This window comes from Protopterus annectens, chromosome 1.part1 (genome assembly GCF_019279795.1).
Source record: "Protopterus annectens isolate FY-2018-M chromosome 1.part1, PAN1.0, whole genome shotgun sequence".
Classification (NCBI taxonomy): Eukaryota; Metazoa; Chordata; order Ceratodontiformes; family Protopteridae; genus Protopterus; species Protopterus annectens.
The window spans coordinates 1,838,144,250-1,838,163,904 of NC_056726.1; the positions used below are offsets into that span (position 1 = coordinate 1,838,144,250).

Below are 19,655 nucleotides of genomic sequence, written 5' to 3' on the forward strand. Positions count from 1 at the left end.
GTGTGTGTGTGTGTGTGTGTGTGTGTGTGTGTGTGTGTGTGTGTTTGTGTGTGTGTGTGTGTATGTGCATGATCTGATATAAGTATTGAATGGATCTCAAAGTTTTCAGTTAAAAACATATGCTACTTTGAAATATAATTTATATCTCATCTTGTCCAATTATTGCATGTTTGAAATGATGTGCAGATTTTGAGCTCCTGCTACTGAATTTCTTTCAAGCCAATATTCTCAAAGACTGCTTCAGAAATGTACTCTATTATATTTCCTTATAGACCCCTGATACATTACTACTATTTCTAAAAGTCATCGGCATTCAAAAGCCATATACACGAACCACTGGTATGTCTTTAAGGGGTCATCTGCATATATCCCATTGACTCTAGATTGGCTAGGTTTTTCCTTGAGTTTTTACTAGTTCATCTGTGTTGTTTTTGGATATTGTTTGGGATATTGTTCAGGCACCCTTCTGTTTATGGACACCGAGATTGATTTTAAGCACTGTTTTTCCCAAGTATAGCCAAACAATCCACTTACATTGTCCACATGAAGTCATAAAAAAGCCAACATGTGCATGTCTGCAGTTAGTTGTCTTTTTATTGGTCTGAATGTACCCATAAAGACTTAAAAGGTAACAAGTCATGGGTGTTTTGAAGCCATGTAGCTGAAATATTTATATATTTTAAAAGGCCAGTTGCAAATATCCCATGGGACTAACGTGTGTGTGTGTGTGTGTGTGTGTGTGTGTGTGTGTGTGTGTGTGTGTGTGTGTGTGTGTGTGTGTGTGTGTGTGTGTATGCATCAGCAACTCTATCAAGCAGTACAATGTATTTACAATTTATTAAAGTCAGTAGTATGTGCATGGAAACTTTTAACCATTTTCAATCCCACTGTCTGTGGGATCACTGTGTACGGAGATGTTATGTCTTCTATAAGCATACAAAAATATCTTTATTAATATTTTAAGAAATGCATCCACTTATACTAACACGCATTCAAAAGTCTTAGAACCCCTAATTCATAATACTGGGTTATAATAATAAAGGGAGGAATTATGGGGGTCTTTAGGATAATTCAGAATTCTGAAAATGTCCTCCAGTCTAGGACAGTCAACCCACAAGAAATTGCAATGCCATGTCAATAGATCCAGTATATAATAAATGTAAAAATACTAAGTGTATATGCTAATAAGCCAGATTTATTTCTCTTTTAATCATTGTTATATAAAGTTACTCATCTCTTAGCATATCAAACATTTTCTTTGTACACATTTTGCCAGTTATAACTTTGCAACTACTTTGGTCATCTTTCTAAAAATGTACCAGACTATTGTATGTTAATGAAACTAAAACTTTCCTCTCTTCAGGATCTAAGTTACAGAAATGTCTATCAAATGAACATTTTAAGGATGGTCCAGGTATCTATTTTATACATACAATCAAATGTTACCAATGCAGGTGTTACAGATGGCTTAAAGGTACTGGGTTTCCATCAATGTCTGTCATTTTCAGTCTTCAGAATTCTAAAATACATGATAAATTAAATGTTTGTATGTAAAGTCTAAGTTCCATTAACATTTGAACTAGATTAGCATTATTTGATGGAATAAAAGAGAAACCTCTTCAAGTTCTCATAATTCAATGTCAGCAAAAAAAAAAAAAAAAAATAAGAACTATGTTTACTTAAGTTTAATTAAGTGCCTCTTCTGATAACTAAATCTAATTCTTGCAAAATGTCCAAGATTTCTCTATATTGCCTGTTTCAGTACATTGCTAAGCTCTATTTCTAGTACAATATTCCTGTACTTGATAAAGATGTATATCATTTGCTGACACTGATTAATTGTGCTGTGCACCTGGACCTAATTGGGCATCTCTTGATGTCTTTCCCGCCAGCCAGCTGTTACTATGACTGGATAAAGAATTTAAATAATTTATCCTGATTTGAGAATTTAGTGAAACCATATGCACTTCCTTCACTATATGCTATTTCATCTCGTCACAACCTCTTAACTTTACAGTTTCATAATAATGTTCAGTTTACTGATATCGTTTAGCAAATTATCATATTCAATTCTAAAAGTCAGGAATGTCACATCAAAAGTAGTCATGTAAAACAATTATTTGATTTCTTTCTCCAGCCTGGTTGTAATTCTGCTCATTATGAGTAATAAACGTTCTCATCAAATCAGTGCTGAACTTAATAATAAAGAATTAAAGATTTCTTTATAAATAGGCGTATGTGTGTCATGCCATTAGGAAACATACTGACTCTAAGTACTTTGGTACTATTTTTAGCTGAATGCACTTTTGAAAATACACCCAGACTAATGATTAATATTTATGAATTTTCTTGTCAAATGTTTTAAAGCAATTGTTAGAAAGGAAAGAGTACAGCTAAATATTAAATCACTTTTATTCTTTCTAATAGAAGAGTCACTAGGAATATGATATACGCTTTGCATGTCTACCAAACCTGAATGACATGATGTTCCTTCATCTCTATCATTATCAGGATTAGTAACATTCTTAAACGTGTTCATAATGTTACTTCCAGAATCCAGAATTTATTGTAATGTCATATCTGACAGAGAGCTTGTTTTATCAAAATACAAGACACTGTAATCCATATCATGAGAAACTAGAAGGAAAATACATCAAAAGATGGTAGATTTCTGAAGAAATATATGAGAATATTTCGTATAGAAGATGTGAATTCAGTAGGGGAAACTCAGACAGAATTTACATATTGAGCCTTGAGGTACAATAACTGGGCTAGATGGGATATAAATTATATGTCACAGGAGGATGTGCATTTAATTGAAAGTTTTGACACATCTAATAATTATTTTATATCATGCAACAATAAAAATTAAGACAAAGATGTAGGGTAATGAATTAAAAATGAAATATAGGCACTTTCCTAACTTCTGGGTAAAAAGGAGGAGTTTGAGGAATGGATTGCGAAAATGATTTGAGAGTTGTTAGGGAAGACAAATTTCTCCAGAAAGGATAGCTAGTAATTGGAGTTAAAGCGGGGTAGAAACAACACAGAAGGAATTTCTTAGGAGGTTTAACAAAGATTAAAGCATTCCATGATAAGGGGAATTTTACAGAACAAGAAGAGGAACAATTGCAGAGTAGTAAAGAGAAGATAAGGAAGTAGTTGGAAAATATGCATGAGTTTAGTAAGATTGCTGTTAAGCAACTGTTTTTTTATATCAACTACAGGGTACAAAATCTTTCAGCACAATGGCTTGGGCAACAGAAAGTAGAAAGGGTTTCACCAAATTTAGGGAACCTCTGACAAGGAAAAATAACCACAGATTCTACAGAGGTATTTGAGATATTATGGAAATTTGTATAAAGCATAGGAATGTGGAAGACAAGAAAAGAGTAGCATGAAAATATTTCTGGAACAATTATTCAGATGTTACAGGAAAATGAGGCTCATCATTTAGTAGTTAAGACAGGAAGACACACAAAAACAGTGATGTATAATCAATCAATGAAGTCTCCAGGAACATATGTTATTTCTGTGGAAGTTTGGAATTTAGGAGGATTTTGCTGAAGAGTATTTCAAAATGGGGATCTTGGAAGAAGGATTTGGTAGCTGTATTACCAAAATACAGTAAAAACATTTCAGACCTACCTTTGCACAGGTACATTTCAGTTTTAAACCATGATTATTATAAAGTGCTTATGTCTATGTTAGTTAACAGAATGGCAAAGTTGTTACCAACATTTACAGGAATGGATCAATGTGGATTTGTGGAGAGGAGGCAAAAATTTGACAACATTATCAGAACAACGATGATCTTGGGGGGGGGGGAGAAGAATGTTAGGAAACAACATTATTGTTGTTTGTTCTTGATGCAGAGAAAACATTCAACAGAATCAGATTTTATGAGCAGGGCAATGACAACATTTGCATTCCCTTTTAGAATGACAGGGTCATTAGGAGGATATATCAAACGTTGGAGGCAGGAATTAATGTGGGAGTTTCCACTCTGACAAGCTGTGTTTTAACAGCGGAACAAGGAAGGGAAATCCTATTTCCTCTCTGCTACTTGTGTTACATTTAGAACAATTGGAAAAGAGAATAAAGGACTCACAATTTCATGGATAGAAATGTCACTGTAATTGTGTAACTGCAAAATGTTAGCTTTATTTGCAGATGATATTATTTTGTAATTGAAAAATCCATTTCTGGATGGAGTTTTGAGTATTTTCGGATATAAAATTAATGAAGATAAAACAAAGGCTGCAGTGGTGAACTATATGCCCAAATAAGAATTAGGTGGGATAAGCTATTTCTTCCCCATAGAACAAGCTGGTATAGGATTGCTTAGTTTGAGGGGATACTTTCGAGCTACATAAAGTAAGCTTTAAAGTTAAGGCTCACGCACATAACACAAGCAGGAGGATATTATCAAAGTTGAAAGGGATAGTGATGAAATGTGGGGGGGTAGGATTTTGGATGCAGATCCTTAAGGAGAATAAAAATGTAAAATACAGAACATTACAATCATAAAGTATTCTAAGAATTAAGCCAACATGGGAATGAAGAAAGGAGATTTTGCCAATAGGTATGACTGCAGGTAGGGGTACAGAAAATAGGCAATAAGGGGCTGGGATTTACTGGGGAAAATTAGCAAAAGAACCAAGATATTGGGAGCAAACAACAAGACATAGAAAGGTAACAGAGTGGGATGAGGCTAAGCAAGTTTGGTTTGCATGTTAAAACTGCCTTCCCTTCCAGGGATTAAAGAGAAAGGGATAGAAGAATGCTACGTGAAAGGCCAGCTCTGTTAGAGCTTTTATTTGAGTCTATAACAGAAGCAGCAGTTAGAAAAGGGCTAATTAGCTGGGCATATGAACTACTGCACAATACCTATTATAATCAATTACAGGATGTTAGAGAAGATTGGTAGGAGACTGGAAAGGCAGTTTATAAAGGAGCGATGGGAGGGCATCCTCATGGCTCCCAAGTAAGCAACAAATCTACACTAGGGTTAGGATACTTGTATGGAAGTACTTACACAGATAGGTATTTTTATACCCAAAACAGACTTCAGAGAATTTGTCATCAGGTAGACTGGAAATGCTCGCGGTATGATGGGAAAGAGAGAGGTAACTGGAACTTGTCTTTTGGGAATGCAATGAGTTGGTAGACTTTAAAAACTCATTACAGACTATTGTGGCAGAAATGTCAGGGGAGCAAATGGTAATAAGCAAGGAAATTATTCTTCTGAACTGGGACACAGGATCTGAATGGACTAGATATAGTAGGGCCTTACTAAATGTAGTACTACTGGCTGCCAAAAAGCAATCACTAGAAAATGATAATCAAAATCTTAAAATTACACGCTAAACCAACCGTAACTGAAGTACAGAATATTATAAAGAGATAAAATAACGGAAGGTGGAATCTTTAGAAAGGGAAGGATACATTTACCTGGGAATAAACTGTGGGAACAATTCATGCAGATTAATGTTCAGGAGGTGGAGTAAGGTTTAAGTGATGGCAGGAATTGTGCAATTTATGTAATGGTAAAATGAATGATTATTAAAATGTACACTGCATGAAAACAATGAGAAATATTGCTATTGTTTTTTTTTATTATTATTTTAATATATGTATACTTATGTCAGTTTTGCAACTATGATTTAATACAGTAAAACAGAAAAGATACTATAATCCAGGCCAATGCAGTGCAGAACAAAAACACTCACTGGTGTACTAGGTGATTAAATTCATAAAAGAAAAAAATACACTAAATGGATGTAGTTGTATACTTTATTAGTTCAGATCACAACTCATTTTGAAACTTTTGTCTAAAAGAAACTTTACCAGAATGAGAACTAAGCCACCAGTTAACCATATAAACAATAACGCATCTGATCACTTATCAATCACGTCATTTACATTATAAAGCCTATTAATTAAAATGCAAATTGCACTTGCAATTTAAAAATAAACACTTTCCAAGTAAAAGCACATCAGTATATCATCCTTGATTTTAAAATGCAATTGATGTTTAAGATGTTATTTAAAAGCAGGTGTTCACTGGCACAAGCTTAATTGTCATGTTTACTGTTGACTTTCCAAATTCTATGGAATTCTGTCTCACCACTGCTTGGTCCCAACTCTGTCAGCTTTCATACACAAAACAGGAACCTACTGAAGGAACCAGAAGTTTATACATGCTTAAAAAGAGCATTGTTCATATGTTTAGTCACAACAGCACAAAAAGGTCTTCAATAATTTCAAACAGCTTCCTGTTGGTCTTACCAATATAAAAACATACAACAGACACAAATTATGTAACAGATAATGATGAATGTGAGATAACTGTATTTTCTAATTTAATTAGTTAAAAAATAAAAAAAACACAAAGATAACAGACCGGTTTCGGCTATGGTGTTAACCTAGCCTTCATCAGTGTAAATACTCATAACATCTTGAGGTTCTTTTTATACACTGACATAATTAGTCACAAAGTTTCATTGGTGAGCTCATGAATATTCATTAGTATACAAAATTATAAATATTCATTAAGGCCAGGCTGGAAAAGTCCACCTAATTTCACAATCCATTTCTTTTCTTTTATATTTAGTTTGCTGTGCCAACCAGATTTGTTAGATATGTCGCCTATTATTTTGTCAATGATGGTAAAATGAAATCTAGCTGTGGAAGCTTCTGAGGAAGTCTGTTGACGAAAGCGGATAATAAATTTTAATACGCTATTTTTTGGACTTTGCATTGTTCTTGTTGCCTCTACTTTGGTTCATTTGTGGTTTTAGTTTTTACTGGCACTTGGTTTGTTTCTAGCTGTGGTGTGCTTAAGAGTGTGTTTTTATAATACAAGGCGTTACTCATTCTTTTACATTTAACATCACTAAGGTGTTCAGAAATATGTAACTTGAGAGGTCTAGACTCTAGAATGATGTTTGTCCTATGTAAATTGCATGACAACTACAAGAGGCCATATAGATAATCCAATCCATGCTGCAATTTGCAAAAAACCTGATGTCATGTATAGTACTGTAATTACTACTGGAGAATTGTTTAGTTTTTAGCACATGTTTACAATGGCTGCAATGACTACATGGCATGCAGCCCACAAGTTTATCTCCAGAAATTAAGGTTTGGATCGTATTCTGGTTAGTAACATCATGGTGATGTTTGTAGTGACTAAAATCTTTTACGCTACTGGTGAGTATTCTTTTACAATCTTAACTATACGTGTGACTAAGACACTATAATATGTTAAAAATACTAAGCTCCTGTCACAAGCAAGCAACATGATTATTATGTTTCCTGTATTTCCAACTACTACTATTTACCATCAAACCCCTGATCTCAGTGTAAAGAATATTATTTCATCATCTTTTAACAAACATACACTTTTAAGAACTTAACCCTTACCTTATCAGCCTTTCACTCAAATTCTTTCTCTAAACTATAATTTCTTTTGAGTTGTAGGAATTTTCCGCACTAAAGAGACTTAAGCAACCTAGGCAACTGCAAATTTTGACATGCAGAACTAGTTCCCCAGCAAAGGGTTTTTCATAGTTTGCATGCAGACTTGTTTTATTATGTTCTGAAATGGCTCCAAATGTAAAAACACGGTGTTACATATAGAAATATGTGATGTAAACTCTAGTTCCAAGTTATTACAATGCAGGTTATCCAGAAGCCCACTCAGTAACATATTTAGACCATTCAAGGCTAGTGTAATATCATGTATAAGGTGAAAGTATTTGTGAATAAAATAAATGAGACTGTCTCCATAGATACACCTATGCTGAAAGGCCACCATAAATGAAATCACCAAAGTAAGATAATGAGAGATGTGAGGAAGTCTTTACAGAATGTGCTATTAGTAAAGTTAGTCCTGAGTGTCACAAAAGTTGTCACGATACACTTTCATGTTATGCAAAAAATAGGTTTTTAGAGTATCCTGCAATGTTGTAAAATGACTGTTTTTAAAAAAGACATTGTGTAAAGAATACAAATACATAATCATGCATTACCACACCTAACAGGAATGCCTTTTTACTGATTATGTACGTGACAAAAGTGCAATAAAAAAACTGCCATGTCTGAAAACAGATTCAATCCTCTAGATAAATTATTTTGCCTTTTCTGTGCTACTATTCAGACTGACTCTGAGTTCCACATTGTCAAATCCTGAGTCAAAAGGCTAAACTTAAGAATACTCACAGTAAACAGCAGTCAAAAGCAGCGTTCTTGTGAGTAAATACTGTCATGGAAACTAAAGTTGGCGGGATTGCTCTCATGCAAATAAGAGTAACCTGAAGCAATACTTCAAATAAATAAAAAGTATTTTTGAAGCAGACTTTCCATAATGAAAATAAATAAACAGTCTGGTGCTATCATTGAGTACCAAGCAGGGCACACTATTCTGAAGTTGGGGCACATACACCTATGCAGTGCTGCCCCTGGAACAGCTAGATGCCAGCAGGTTCCTCCCCTTGCCAACCGAAAACTTCACAATAAACTGTCTTTGTGGAAGATGGGACTGTTGACAAGGAATAAAGGTGATTTATTTACTAATAGCTACAAACATTGCCTGTATGAATCATCACTCAAGAGCAGTGCTGTAAGTGCCCTCCAAAATTATAGTATTATTTATTTTATATTTGTTTACTGGGACAGTCCAACTGGGCATGGATGCCATTTTCAACAGAGGCCAGGGGAGAAAAGCTCCACAAAGATTAGTACAGCAAATGCAATACACATGTTAATAAAGTCCAGTATAGAGTCAAAAGTTAATAAGGTACAGTTTCAAGGCCAATAAAGGAGCAAAGAGTAACTATACTATGAGCACAGTGTGTTACAATAAACAATACAGTTGAAAGCATATTTTGTTTAGTCATTTGGTTACATTAGTACCTTATGAAACCACCTAATCTGCATACGCCTAAGACCGGTCCAATTCTTTTGCTGGCACAGCTCAGTGGAATGGATTGTCCTTTAGTGACAGTTCATTGGCACAGACTGTTCTTCAGTACTAGCTCAATGGCATAGACTGTATCTCAGTGATAGCTCAGTGGCATAGACTGTCCTTCAAGTAGTAGCACACATCTTCCGTAGTATTTATTTCAACCTCTATATGTCATCAGCCAAACTTCTGCTACTTTCTATGTTGATAACACAGCCCCCACCTTCCTGATTACTAGCTTCACATATGTCTACTATTGGAAGGGACCCATACATATCAAGACTCTCTGAGAGCAGGCACATTTTTACAAATAGGCCATTTCTTTCCCAGCCTGCAGTGATAAGTGCTGAACAGTGTGATATGACTGTTCCAGCTAAAAATGTGAAACAAATCTACAGTGACATGCAATCCGGGAAAACAGAATGTGCAAAGTATTTGCCATAATTGAGTCTACAGTCTGACCAATGGCTATACATAGCTACAGTCTAGCTGACACAAAATGTTCACTGTGGAGGGCAGACAATGGGATAACAGGTGGACAAGTCAGTCATTCAAACTGTCCAAGCATTTTAAGTAAGACTTTGGATAAAAATCTACATTTACAATCACTGTTCACAATGGTCAGCTGGGATCATTATAAGCATATATATTCAGAATCTTCTTTCAGTACATTATGAAAAAATGGCATCTTCATACCAACCCTTCCACCATCTATACAAAAATGTCACTGCTAAGGAAATTGTTTATTTTCTCATAAAACCTATAAAGACCCTTAGTAGTACATCTTAACTATAAAGAAGAAGAGCACACTGATTGTTTTGCATAAGTCACAGGAATCCACAGCCCACTGAAAGTAAGACTTGAGATTCATCAAATCTTCACCGAAGAAAGAAATGAATTCTATCTTTCCAAAGGAATCTGCAAAAAAAAAAGACAATGTTATTACTTGCCACAAGCACCACCTTCACTAGCATTCTCTGTAGCTCATTACCCAATGATGACTTATATATATATATATATATATATATATATATATATATATATATACATATATATAGTTTACCTTCAAAATGTTGAATGCTAAATGGTTGAAAATGAATTGGTTGAATGCACTATATTGAATTATCAAAATGTTGAAATAAAATTACTCTAAACTCACAATGTCGAAATTATCGAATTTGCCCATTTTTGCACTGTAATGCGATATCGGAGTTGGTATATTTAAGTAGAGGGGTGTGGGGGGGGCACAGCCCCCCTGCAAAATAGTACAGGTGATCTCATTGCTTTTTCAATTAAATGATTTTAGACATTTTGATCATTCAATGTTTTGGGTTTAGATGTTATTTTTCAACCAAATAAACATTAGACATTATGGCATTCTACATTTTGAAGGTAAAACTAACTATATATATATATATATATATATATATATATATATATATATACACAGACAGACAGAGAGAGAGAGAAAGATATATATATATATATATATATATATATATATATATATATATATAGATGAATATATATATATATGTTTGTACTGTACATTTTGTGCATTATGTTATGTATATACATGCCATCTACGTGCAATCAAAAGTAAATTAAATTTCTACAACATTAATGCTATTCAGAAATGTTCACATAGCAGGTAATAACCCAGAAAGTATTCTTTGTTAGATTTTGTGACTTACAGCAAACACAGTTTAGCAGAAATCTGATAGAAGCCAGACTGTTTGAGCAACAGCACGTCATATAAAAGTATAACCGACAAGCACACAGCCACATACACACAAGTGTGACCGTAATCAACTCACTTAACTAAAAGAGTACTTTGAGGCAAATTGGTTGGGATCCTTAATAATCTCCTAAACTGCAAGCCTTGTAACAACCTATGATCATGCATGGTCTCTCAACTTCTTTTCTATGTAGACAGGAAAATTAATTGCACAAATGAACATATTGAAAAACTCCTGCCTTCAAAATCAAAGAAATGACAACAAACGAGGCCAAGGCAAAAGGAGTGAACACATATGTTAGGACACTTACATCAATTGTAGGAACATCTCTTGAAGAAATATTTTAGGATAAATTCTTATACAGCTCTGCCAGCTATAACCCCCCCCCCCCACCCATGACTCAGGACACCCACTCCTCCTACCTGGACCTACTTGACTCCATTAAAGTACCTCATAACACCCTGATCCTTGGTGAATTCAATGACCCCCACCACAGACTGGATGAACTATTCCTGCACTATTGCACTCAAGCAACAGTTCCTTGACTTCATCAAGTCTAACACACTAGAACAGCTCATCTCATCCCCCAATAAGGGGAGATAACATTCTGGACCTGGTTCTCACCAACACGGCAACCGCTGCACCACTTTTATAGTATGTCCTCCCCTGGTGAGAACAGATCATCGGTCTGTCTCATTCAAAGTTTCTATCCCACCCAGCCGTAATCCGGCTAAAAAAACTTCTCAAAAGCTGACTACAACCTCCAAAGGGAGGGTATCAGTAGCTTCACACCACCGCCTCCCTCAGAGGATGCAGATAACTATGCTGAACAGTACACCAATGCAGTATACAGGCACCTGTACAAGTGCATGGACTCAGCCATAACCAACAGAACTAAAACCTGCTCCTCAAGGAAACACAAACCTGTCTAGTGGGCATCCTCTATCAACAGGCTTTACAACAAAAGGAAGAAACTGTTGTCCAAGGGAAAAAGGAACAAATTCCAAATTGGAAAAACTCCCTCCTTGGCCTCAACAAGCAAATTAGATCACCAGTGAAAACCTCCAAAGCCAATTATGAATCAAAACTAGCCTCAGAAATAAAGGGAAACCACAAGGCCCTCTTCAGTTATGTTAGGAACCTCCATGGCAAAGCCCAGGTTTGTTCCAAATTAGTACTTAATAGTATCATTTACACTGATCCTGTTGACTTAGCCAACCTGCTAGCAGATAGGTTCAGCGCAAACTTCACTCCCCTGTCCCCCCAAAGGCCTAATTCAACATCCCCAATACTTGCCCTGCACCTCAGATCTCTGTAGATCAAGTGTTAAAGGCCCTATCCAAGGCAAAGAACACAGCTTCCATGGGAACTGATAGTATCCCAGGCTGTATTCTGCATCATTTCCAGCAAGAACTAGCTTCACCATTGAGCACCTTATTCAACCACAGCCTAAGTACAGGCTTCATTCCAACAGAATGGAGAACTGCCATTGTCACCCCTTTGCACAAAGGTGGTGCCACTAACGACCCTGGAAATTATCATCCCATTAGCTTGACAAGTCTGAACTGTAAAGCCAAGGAGCATATTATTATGGATCTCATAAACAAGGACACAGGCAATCTCCAAGCACTTGACCTCACCCAGTTCGGATTCATCAAGGATAAATCTTAACTGTTGAGCCTGGCTGAGTTCTTTGCGACTGTCACCAAGGACCTGGATGAGGGAAAGTCAGTACATACAGCTTACCTTGACTTAGTTACGGCCTTTGACACAATTCCCCACACGAGAATCATCGAAAAACTAACAACTTGGCATAAATCACTATCTCGCCAGGTGAGTGGCCAACTGGCTCACTGATAGGACCCACAAGTTCAAAATAGCCGCCCCCACCTCTGACAGCAAAACTGTCACTAGTTGTGTTCCCCAGGGATCTGTCTGTTAACCGGGTTAATCCAACTGAGTGAGTAGCCCCTTTTTAGTGGAGGCACAAGGAGAAAAGTTCCAAAAAACAGGATCAATAGCCTAAATAGTCATATAGCAGAAATAATAACTAAACTAAGAATTATAAAACTACAGTACACCTAACAGTAAAATAAAACAACATGATATAAATGGTCAGTAAACTAAACATCATGGAGTACAGAGCTACGTACAATAGTAAGCATAATAAACAACAACATTGTGTACAGAGCTACGTACAATAGTAAGCAGAATGAACAATAACATCGAATGCAGAGCTACGTTCAATAGTAAGCATAATAAACAACATTGTGTACAGAGTTACGTACAATAGTAAGCAGAATAAACAATAACACTGAGTACAGAGCTATGTACAATAGTAAGCAGAATAAACAATAACATTGAGTACAGAGCACATGTACAATAGTAAGCAGAGTAAACAATAACATTGAGTACAGTGCACATGTACAATATTAAGCAGAATAAACAATAACATTGAGTACAGAGCACATGTACAACAGTAAGCAGAATAAACAATAATATTGAGTACAGAGCTATGTATAATAGTAAGCACAGCTATGCACAAAAATGAGCAGAAATACAGAAAATGTTGTCAGGTTTGCAAGACAAAAAGAAGCACTAAAATATAAACGTTAAAGTCATACAGGAGATAATGGCACGGAAAAGCCAAGTTCCAGTGTGGACTAAGAACTACAGACTATTAGACTTTTGAAGCAGAGGCAGAGAGAGGATGCAGAAATGGTTGCTGCAGTAGTATTAGAGCAGGAGAGGTGGATTACGTGGGGTCATTGCATAAGCATGTCCATGATACATGGAGAGCATCCTTCAGAGTAGTTTTGACAGAGTTTGGGTTAGAGATCTGTCTAACAGTTTGTGGAAGTTTATTCCAAGCATTTGCCACTGAGTACTGTACAGGAGTTTAACAATAGTTTTACTGGGCATATACACTTGTAGAAGATATTGTTGGGTAGTACAGAGGACCTGGTTGGTTGTATAAGGCTGAATGAGGGTGGAGACAGAAGGACAGGAGGAGGGTTCATGTAGGATACAGTGAGCCAGGAGAAGCTGGAGTAGTAGGATTTGATACATGATACAGGTGAAAAACAAAGTTCATTTCATGATTCTCTTAAAGAATGCCAGGACAGGTCCTAAGTGGATTTCATGCATGATTATTGAGTAAACAGAGCCAGAGTCATTTTGTGTTGAAGGGCCAGAGCTTACCTGCAGGAGGCATACTAACCAACTGAGAACCAGAGTGAGTGGGAAATCTTACCATCTTGAAAATGTTGAGTCCAAGTACAGAAAGAATTGACTGTGATGATGAACCTCTGTATGGTAACGAAAATTAATAAGAAGCTCATAATGTCAAGTTGGGAGTCTGAAGTTTTAAACACATTGAGCTGATGTCACTGAATGACAGAAAGCCAACCCAGCAACTGACTTTTTAATGTGAAATTTCCTGACTAAGGAGCAATTTCAGTAAATGGACATTTGTCTGACTCAAATTAAAGGAATCGGAACTGCCATTTTACACAGATAAAGTGATATTATATTTTTGAAACTGAAGGGAGTAGGGGGACAAAGTGGTCTAATGAGATTTTTTTTTTATTCATCATGCTAGTAGAGAACTGAACATCTCTAAAAGTAAGCCAGGGTCCAGTTTAAACGCATGACCAGACCATTTAGATACTGAAGTGTACCAGTGTGCCTTATGAGTATGGTTTTTCTTCTTAAGTGTTTTTCAGTACAATAAAATCTCACACAAAAAAAAAATTCACAGCAGAAACATCAAAAATCTAAAAAAGTTCTCAATAGGTTCTCTCTAACATACCTTGTTTTTCCGTCCAAATAGACTTTTAGGAAACATTTTCTAGTTTCAGTGTCCACATATACTGTGATGGGAGTGCAGAGGGTGACAACACTGGTAGCTGGATAACTATGCCTTGGGGTATGGAAGGCTGCCAATTCAGAATTGCAGGGGCACCCAACAGTGTAACCTAAAAAAGAAGAAACAAAAGTGAAACAAATAATGAATGTACTTTGATGTTATGGATGTGAAATGCTTTTAAAGCCAAAATGCACAATAAAAGATAGCAAGCTTGTGAAACTGTGATCTGTTAAAATGAAATTGCTGATGTATACCCAGAATTCTAGTACTTTACTTAACACATAACCTAAACGTTGGACATACTGATTTTTTTTTTTTTACTGAAAATGCTGTTTTCAAAAACAGATATTACATTCTAGACACATGACTTTTCAAAACTCTTTCCAGCAGCTACAGTCATTGCTGGAAGGTGACATTATTTTTTTCTCCTCCTCACAGCTGACCATCAGCTGCCACCATCTACTCTCCTCTTTCATTGAGTCTACTAGACTGCCATAACCTGCCCCAGGGTTTAAACTAACCCATGTCCATGGCCAGTAAGGAGACTGAGGATGTTGATGCAGCATGATATTACTGCTGTGGAGTGTGTCCTAATCCACACTACCCCTTCTCAACCCTGTGGGCACTGCAAGTGCAGCTTCAGAAGATGCATTGTTTCAGGGCATGGGCAACTTCCGACAAAGCAGTATACCCACTTGCAGCACAGAGCTCACAAGTTTCTTAATGCAGCTATTGCAGGGAACTTATGATCCCCCTGGATAGGCAAGCTGACATCAACCATTTACTTTCACAATGCCCATGCAGGCCCTCCTGCACCCATGCCACTAGTCAAACATGGGTCATCTTGGTGGCAGTAATGGCTTTCTCTCTCTGTGCTATGAGGCCACCAAAAGTGACATTATTTTGATAGGCAATTTCAACTTATCTACCTTCAAATGGCCTGCCTTGCACATTTATGCAAATAAAATATGATTGTTGCATATGTATCTGTTTGATAAATGTTTAGATTAAACAGTATCCATCCACCAGAAATAAAACTACTCTAGACTTTATCTGTTTAAAACCATGTCATTGGTCGACCCTAACTGAAAGCATTTTCCTTTGCCGGGAAGCAAGCATGTGATACTAGTTTGTAAAATTAAATATCAAGGGCTACCTACCTTTTTTGCTATCAAAACATAATACTAAAACCATGACATCTATTAAAAGTTAGCATTATCCATTAGTTAAGTTGGACTTGTAGGACTGGATGGCATCTTTGATAAAAATGACCTATGGTGAAGCTTGGGAGGCATTCATATATAAAGTTGCATCATTAAACACTATTCAAAAAAAATGAAATTATTAAGAATTAATGTATGAATTCATAAAGATAACACGATATGTTTCTAACACAGTTAAATAAGGTTTTGTGGTCACCCTTCACCTGGGTGGCAGTTTTTACCTCATATCTAACTTTGGCTGATTAGATCAGGGTCTGGTCGCTTGTTTAGTTTGGCATCTTAAGAGTTAAATTCATTTCTGGATGTAGCTGCATTTTTTTATTATTTCCTGTTTATATTAGGGGTTTATTTTTGAATTTGGTGTTGTATTTATTTCTGAGCTAGACAGATGCATCTATGCAGATATTTACATGTGCAAAGAATTTTGCAGTAAAGGATTCCACATAAACAGTGGGGTTACCAGGATAAATGGGGCTTTTGAATTTAACCAAGTCATCATTCAGCCTTAGTAGATTATCCTTGATACAATCTCTGAATACTAAGGTATTTGGAGTTTCTTCAGGCTTCAGTCTTATGGCAAACCTGACTGATCTGTGATTTGACTTGACCAGGGAGGACATTACAATTGGTTGGGAGCAAAACTCTTCTAAATTTATTTATTGATATTTGTTAACCTGGTTAGTCTAGCTGGGCTTGTGGCCCATTTTCAGTGGAGACCCGAGGAGAAAAACTCCAATACACAGTACAAAAATTACAGAAAGTCACAACTTTAATAAAAAAATAGATGTTACATTAATTTTGAGAGAATATCATTTTGAAAATATATATAAGATAAGCCAGAAGCTTGCATGCGCAACATTTTTAAGAAGGATATACAAACACAAATTATGACATTTGATCAGCTTTGGCAAAGATAAGTCATTATAGATGGAAGTTTCTTTGTCAATGTTCAGTTAGAAATCTTTATGCATTACAAGTAAAGGATGTTTGATCAGCTTTGGCAAAAAGGCAAAAATAACTCATACTAGATGGCAGCTTCTTTGTGAAGGTTCAGTTTGAAATCTTTATACATTTTAAGTAAAGGATGTATGCAGGTTTCTGGTTGATTTAGAAATATTCGAGTGGATTATTGTGCAAATAGAATATAGTTGATTAGCCTGGAATAGCATTTGAGTAGTTATAATGCATAACAGAATTCAAACATTTCTAGCTTGATGGAGTGTAGAATACAACTGAGAGGGAGAATGGATAGAAAATAAAACAAAAGGATTGGATGTAGTATTGTATGTAGTATTATGGGATAGAGTACTGGTCCTATATCTTTTTTAAAGAGGGGTGAGGAATTAATAGTGGGGGGGGGTTAGGTAAGAGCATGTGAAGGGCATTCCCATTTGGAAGACAGATGGGAAAAGTAGCATGGATTTGAAGTTGTTGTGGTTTGGTATGTTGAGTCGTTGGAAGGGGGAGGTAGACAGTTCCATAGTTTGGCTATGGTATAATACAGTAGTAGTTGCCCAGGGAGGATGTGAGGGTTTATGCACTTGTAGGAGATTCTGGCTTTTGGATCTCAGGGATTGGCTGGGTGTGTTGGGTGTTAGAGATTTGGTGAGAGAAGGGCATTCTGTAGGTTTGAAGATGAGTTTGTGGGCTGTTGTAAGTTGTAGGTATATTAGGTGGTTGCGGAGTTCTAGCCAGTTGAGGGTGTGTAGCGAGTGGCAGTGATGGGATGAGTTTTTTGAATTGGTTGCAAATTTGCAGATTTTGTAGTAGCAGGCTTTGAGTTTGGAATGAAGGCCAAGTTGTAGGTTGGAGAATAGGGGAGCACCATACAAGAGAGAGGGGAGAAGAAAGGTAGATGCGAGGGTTTGTCAGGAGGAGGGGGTGAGGTAGCAGTTGTGTCTGTAGAGGAGACCAATTTTCTGATATGTTTTCTTGATTGCAGAGTAGATGTGGGAGTTGAATTTTAGGTTTTCATCAATGGTAATGCCAAGTAGCTTGGTACTGGGAATGATTTCTAGAGGGGTGTTATTTTGGCTTTTAATGGAAAACAGGTTTCTGTTGAATTGGGAGTTTTTGGTAGGAGTGTAAATCATTAGTTTTGTTTTGTTAGCGTTTAGGGCTAGGTGATTGGATTGCATCCATGATTCTGTTCTGGAGAAGGCTATTTGGGTTTTGAGTAGAAGTTCGGAGGGGCAGGAGGCTGAGAAGATGATGGTGGAGTTATCTGCGTATTGGATAACTGAGGAGTCAGGGATGGAGTGCTGGAAGTTGTTGATGTATACGTTAAAGATAAGTGGGCCCAGTTCCTTGTGGAACTCCTGTGGGCGTGGTTAAGAAAGGGGATGTTGACTCTTTCCATTGCACAGCTTGTTGGCACATGGATAGGTAGCTGGAGAACCAGGCTAAGGCTGAGGAAGAGAGGTGCAATTGTGAGAGCTGGGACAGGAGTAAAGAGTGGGAGATGGTATCAAATGCCTTTGAGAGATCTAGAAACAGTGATGATACATATTTGCCATTGTCACATGCTAGGTTGATTGTTTCAAGAAAGGATAGGAGGTCAGTCATGGTGCTGTGGCAGGGGAGGAAGCCATGTTGAGTAGGAGAGAGGAGGTTGTGCTGGGTTAGGTATGGCATGAGTTGTGAGTGGATAGTTTTTTCTAGTATTTTAGAGAGAGGAGAGAGTACAGCTATAGGTCTGAAGTTGGTTGTGTCTGTGTTTTTACCACCTTTGTGGAGAGGGATGATGACTGCGTGTTGCCAGATGTTTGGGACATAGGATTCTTGTATAGCTCTATTTATAAGAATAGATACGGGATAGGCTATTGCTTCAGCAGATAGTCTGAGGAAAGTTGCTGGTAGGTTGTCTGGTGCATTGCGGCATGGTGTTAGCTTTAGGAGTAGTCATTTTATTGTGTTAGTGGAGACAGGTCTAAGGTTGAAGAGGACAGATGGAGGAGGGTGAGTGGAGGGGTTATGGGGACAGGGTGAGGGGGTTTGGTTGGAGGGGGTGTTAGGGAAGGAGGAGGATAGTTTAGCTATGCAATCTATAAAGAATTAGTTGAATTTTGTGGCAGTTTCAAGGCTGGTGAGCTTAGGATCAGGGCAAGGGTTGGCTTTATTACCAGGGTCGAGAATGGAGGAGATGGAGTTCCAAAATTTCTTTGGGTTAGTTGAGTGCATGGATTGCAGATTGCAGTAGTATGTTTTGCGATCTTCTGTTATTAATTTTTTGGCTAGGTTACGTAATTGTTTAAATTCTAAGTGGGAGTTGGGGTTTTTCTCTTTTTGGTACTTTTTCCACTTTTTGGCTTGTTGATTCATTATATGTTTAGTTTCCTGGGATAGCCAGGAGCAGGGATTGGTTCTGATCATTTGGTTCTGAGGTGGGCTAGTTTATCTAGCAGGGTAAGGAATGTGTGGTTGAAATAAGATACAGCGTTGTCTACAGAAAGGCTTTTTAGGGGAGACCAGTCAGTAAACTTAAGGCATTCTGAAAAGATTTCAGGGCTGAAGGTGGCTAGGTTGCGGGTTTGGGTGAATTGTTGTTGTTTTTCTATGTGAGATGGTAGACGATCTACGAAGGCTGGTAAGTGGTCGCTTAGGGGGTCTGGTAATATACTGGCATCTGTGGTATGCTTGGGGTGGGTTGTTAATATCCAATCTATGATGGTACCGGAGGTACCATCTTTATTTGGCCTGGTTGGAAGGTTTATAAGTTGGGTGAAATCGTATAGGTTGATTGAATGAGATGGGGTATCAGAGTGAAAAGATGCCCAATTAATATTCATGTCGCCGAGGATATAGGTTTCATTTTTGATGTTGGAGCTAAACCAAGAGAGGATGTCTTCTAGTGTTTT

The 19,655-nt window shown here is 37.0% G+C and overlaps 1 protein-coding gene across 1 annotated transcript in view; it reads right to left on the reverse strand.

Moving 5' to 3' along the window:
- Window positions 1-5,782: 5,782 nt before the first annotated feature.
- Window positions 5,783-19,655, reverse strand: part of LOC122812682 (tissue alpha-L-fucosidase-like) — a 453,601-nt gene continuing 439,728 nt past the window's right edge. The window contains exons 8-9 of the mRNA XM_044084826.1: window positions 14,519-14,684; window positions 5,783-9,886 (exon numbers count right to left, since the gene is read on the reverse strand). Of these exons, the coding sequence (XP_043940761.1) occupies window positions 14,544-14,684 (141 nt within the window). The 3' untranslated portion in view covers window positions 5,783-9,886; window positions 14,519-14,543. The remainder of the gene's footprint in view (window positions 9,887-14,518; window positions 14,685-19,655) is intronic.